At 56.5% G+C, this 4,154-nt stretch overlaps 3 protein-coding genes across 3 annotated transcripts; 1 reads left to right on the top strand and 2 right to left on the bottom strand.

Annotated features, from left to right (window-relative positions):
* Positions 1–72: 72 nt before the first annotated feature.
* Positions 73–408, top strand: ACA1_167820 (tryptophan synthase subunit beta, putative; the record flags this gene model as incomplete). The annotated part of the gene is made up of 1 exon (XM_004338507.1): positions 73–408. The coding sequence occupies one exon, from the start codon at positions 73–75 to the stop codon at positions 406–408; it is 336 nt and encodes a 111-aa protein (XP_004338555.1).
* Positions 409–1,121: 713 nt separating this feature from the next.
* On the bottom strand, positions 1,122–2,076 carry ACA1_167810 (methyltransferase domain containing protein; the record flags this gene model as incomplete). The annotated part of the gene is made up of 4 exons (XM_004338506.1): positions 1,122–1,560; positions 1,621–1,924; positions 1,952–2,033; positions 2,056–2,076. 4 exons carry the CDS (start codon positions 2,074–2,076, stop codon positions 1,122–1,124), a joined length of 846 nt encoding a protein of 281 aa, XP_004338554.1.
* Positions 2,077–3,204: 1,128 nt separating this feature from the next.
* Positions 3,205–4,153, bottom strand: ACA1_167800 (uncharacterized protein; the record flags this gene model as incomplete). Its single annotated transcript, XM_004338505.1, has 5 exons — positions 3,205–3,414; positions 3,526–3,607; positions 3,683–3,753; positions 3,870–3,958; positions 4,108–4,153. The coding sequence occupies 5 exons, from the start codon at positions 4,151–4,153 to the stop codon at positions 3,205–3,207; spliced, it is 498 nt and encodes a 165-aa protein (XP_004338553.1).
* Position 4,154: the final 1 nt, after the last annotated feature.

Below are 4,154 nucleotides of genomic sequence, written 5' to 3'. Positions count from 1 at the left end.
GGTGTCCATACGGACAAGCACTGCGCGACGCTGGTCAAGGGCACGCCCGGCGTGCTGCACGGCACGCGCACGATGCTGCTGCAGGACCCCGAGGGCCAGATCAAGTCCACGCACTCGATCTCGGCCGGGCTGGACTACCCCGGCGTCGGACCCGAGCACGCGTGGCTGCTCGAGTCGAAGCGCGCCGAGTACGTGGCGGTGAGCGACGAGCAGGCCCTGGAGGGCTTCAAGGAGCTCACGCGCAAGGAGGGCCTCATGCCGGCCCTGGAGACGTCGCACGCCGTCTACCACGCCATCCAGCTGGCCAAGACCATGAAGCCCGACCAGATCATCCTCGTCTGCATGAGCGGTCGGGCCGACAAGGACATGGGCACCCTCTCCGCCGCCCTGGGCGTCACCCTCCACTAATGCCGTAGCCTTGTGGGCGTGGCTTGAAATTACCTAAATTGTCTACACTGTGTGATCGGCTGGTTGATTTGTGGTATATCCTAGTGGCGATCCTGTATCGTGCCTCCCACACACACACACACACTGCACGTTTAAAGGCCTTTAAAGGCTGCAGAGGGCCAACGATGTAGATGATGTGTGGCTGCCGCTCGGCCGCGACCTAACTCACCAAGAGGCGTGCTGGATGGCAGGCTGGCGATGCGCCAACTCAAGCAGCGCTCAACGAGGGCAACCAACGAAAGTCGGCGATGTCGTCGGCTGACTGGACATTCGGTGCGTGTTGTGTGCGTGTTCATGTGCGAAACGGCGCCACGGGTAGGGCCAAAGGCGAGCAGAAGCTGGCAGACTGCCCTACATCTTCCCCTCTTGCCACCCTGTTGCCGCATTAGTGGTCCGAGCTTACGAAGCCCAAGGGGCCGAGAGGGGCGCCCACTCGGCGGTGGTCATGTGGTCCAAGCCAGGGGACCACCGTGGGACGCTTCTACGTGCGCCATGGCCTAGGCCACCTGCAGCTGCTCAAGTGGGCTCGAGCCCACGATTGCTTACACCAATGGGGCAACGCCCCCCCTCTTTCCTCTCTTGCTGTGGGTGGAAGTGGAAGAAAGAGCAGAATGAGCAATGACAAAGATCTATTAACCTCTCGACGGTCTTTTGTGAGTGAACCAGGTCCCTCGCTACTTCTTCAGCAGGGCGATCAGGGAGATATTGTCCCAGGTAGCGGTCTGAAACCACTCCTTCACAATGGCCGCCGCTTGGTCCCGCTCTGGGGCGTAGGACGCCTTCACCCCAGGCTTGTCCAGCATCATCCCGACGACTTCGTCGGTTGGCTCTATGCCGGTCCACTCAGCTTCGAAGGGAGACATGCTAACGATCTGGTCGTTGGTGAAGCCAGCAGCGTTCAGCTGTCTCGTGAGCTCATCAGGGTCACCCAGCCTGTAGACCATGCGTGCCGTTGCTTCGGATTGCGCCTCGTCAGCGGCCTCTGTTGCCGAGGTCTGAGGAAAAGCAGCACGCAACCGCTGGGCGATTTCCTGCATCAGCCGCAGCGTTGCCACTTTCTTCCAGACGACGATGACTGCACGCCCGCCAGGACGCAGCACTCTCAGCATTTCCCTGATGAGAATAGCGTGAGGTTATGTAGGCTCTAACACGTGATGCGGAGGCAGACTCTACCTGAAGCTTTTGACCACATCGGGGAAGAACATCACGCCAAACACACACCCAATGGCGTCCACACTTTCATCCCTCAGCGAGCTCATGTCCTGAAACAGAAGAGAGATCAGGTTGGTGAACATCACGCGGCGGAAGAAGGACGGGATGCCTGTCACCTCTCCATCCATCTGTTTGCATTCAACGATGTCGCTGAGACCCTGGTCGTGCGCTTCGGTCCTGCAGGCGGCTACCATGGCCTCGGCGAAGTCCGTCGCCAGCACCTTGTAGTCTTTGTCACTGGCATGGACGCGCTGGAGCTCCTGAGCTGCCTGCAGTGCGAAAGCGCCGGTACCGGCGGCAACGTCAAGTACAACGCGGTCTTCCTTTCCGAGGTTGAGCAATCGTAGAGCCTCGGCCGAGTGCAGCCGGGTAAGCTGGATCGCAAATGTGTTGTACTGCTTCGCGAGCTTGCTCCATTCGTCAGGGTTGGCAGCGTGGGTGGATTGCGTGATGGTTCTGTTGGTGGCGCTGGATGGTTGCGTTTTGCTGTCGCGGCCTTTTGTTCTTGCGATTCGAGCTGGCGGCCAATCACCAATAAGGCGCGCTATGTCCCCAAAAGGACAAGCTCAGGAATGCCCTGCATCCACCCCCTTTTTGTGCCCTATTAAATTCAATTGAATCAAACCAATCTCTGCAATTGGCTCCCCTTTCTCGGGGATATATCTCCCTTCCACGTGATGAACACTGGGATAAATCCTGGTAAAAAATTCTCAAAGCATCCTTTTCTCATGATTTTTTGATTGGCAAGCCAGAGATGCCCTCATGCAGTGACATTTCTGTGGTTGCATGCTGTGAAAGGACAACACTATTTATGCAGAAGCAACAGTGCTCAAGAATAGATGTTGGTGGTGGTCAGGGCAGTGCAAGTTGTTATTCTGTGCTTGATGCTGCTGGTCATGGAGGCAGTCATGGCAGCTAGCCTGGTCAGTGCTGGTTTCTTGTTGCCATGGCCCCTTGCCCCTGCTTCACCATCCAGGCCAGGATCATTGTTTTGGCCATAAAACTGTGAGCCACACTCCTGAAGGCTACCATAGAGATCAACAAAAAACACTACATCACCTCATCAATGTGCATGCTGTATGAAGCATGTGCACTCCACTGATGCAACAGACATGATGTGAGGCAGCTGGGCATGAGGAGTCAGCATAATGCTGTGCAGCACAATGCTGTCATAGGAAAGGAGAGCACAGACAAGAATGTTAGTTCCAGTACCCCAACATGCTGGCACTGCCATGCCCAGGCTAAATGCTGATGTCTTTGCATTCAAGAATCCTGTAGTTGTGGCATGGCTGTGCAGATCGACAGGCGATGGCCATCATCCATGGCCACGCTTCTTGTCATCGTTGTCATTGGTGAAGTGGACGGTCTGGTGGTTGGGCTGTGCTTGAGCTGTAGGCCTCGTGCGCCGATCTTGGGGAGGCCAGAGATGGCTGAGGCCGGCGATGATGGCCATCATCCACTAGAGGCACACCAATCGACAAAGGGGCCGGACCATAGGATTAAAAGAGTGTCAATAATATATTCTTTTCTATCATCAACAACTTTTCAGGTGATGCGCGGGTCGGGGCCGGACGACGGTAAAGATGAAGATGACGACGACGGCGAAGAAGAGGAGGGCAGCCGCGCGGCTTGTGGCGTGGGGAATGGCGGAGGTGCGGAGGAGGAGGAGGAGAAATCCGGCGAGCCCAGGACCGCCGCGCATCTGCGCTTGGCGCTGCGTAGCGCCGGGAAAGCGACCACCCACCGGTCCAAGATCTGCGCCCACGCGTGACGTTTCACGTTCCCCATAGAAGGCCACAGCATCAGCGTCGTCGTCATCATCATCATCATCATCATTGTCATCATCAATAGCTAAGTGTGGCGAACCTGGAGCAGCTGTCGCATCGAATCAACCTCGTGCATGTCTCGAAACACGTCGACCACGGAGAATATGGACAAGCTCCCATTGCTGCCCAAAATAAATAAATAAAGATAAATAAATAAATAAAAAAGAGGGAGTGCGATGTGTGCGTGCGACATTTACCTCGCGTAGATGCTGGCCGGAAGAGAACCGATGCGAAGGAATTCTTTGGCCCACCCCAGCGCCATCTGCGGCTGTTGGTCGTGACAGGTGTGAGTGAGTGTTGGTTGCGTGTGTGTGTGTGTGTTGCGTGTGTTGCTGACATGGTTCGTTTCACAGCACGACGTGGAATTGATAGGGGGGGGGTTACCTGCGACAGGCTGCGCCAGCATTCAGCCCTCAGACGGTAGAGGTACAGCCGAAGAGACACATAGACCGAATCCGAGAACTCTGGATTGCCTTCAAACGCACACGCACGACGAACGCACGTACACGACGCACGACATAACACACAACGCACGACGCACGACGCACGGCACACACACACGACCGCACACGCATGAGTTGAGACGATGGAAGAGAGTCGGTTGGGTTGGGTTTCTGGGTACTCTTGCCGCCGGACTCACGGTAGTACTGGTGGAACTGGGTCTCCATG

The sequence above is a fragment of the Acanthamoeba castellanii genome (assembly GCF_000313135.1).
Source record: "Acanthamoeba castellanii str. Neff unplaced genomic scaffold scf7180000084737, whole genome shotgun sequence".
Lineage (NCBI taxonomy): Eukaryota > Discosea > Longamoebia > Acanthamoebidae > Acanthamoeba > Acanthamoeba castellanii.
The sequence above is the reverse complement of the archived record's forward strand: the minus strand, read 5'-3'. Positions and strand labels throughout refer to the sequence as shown.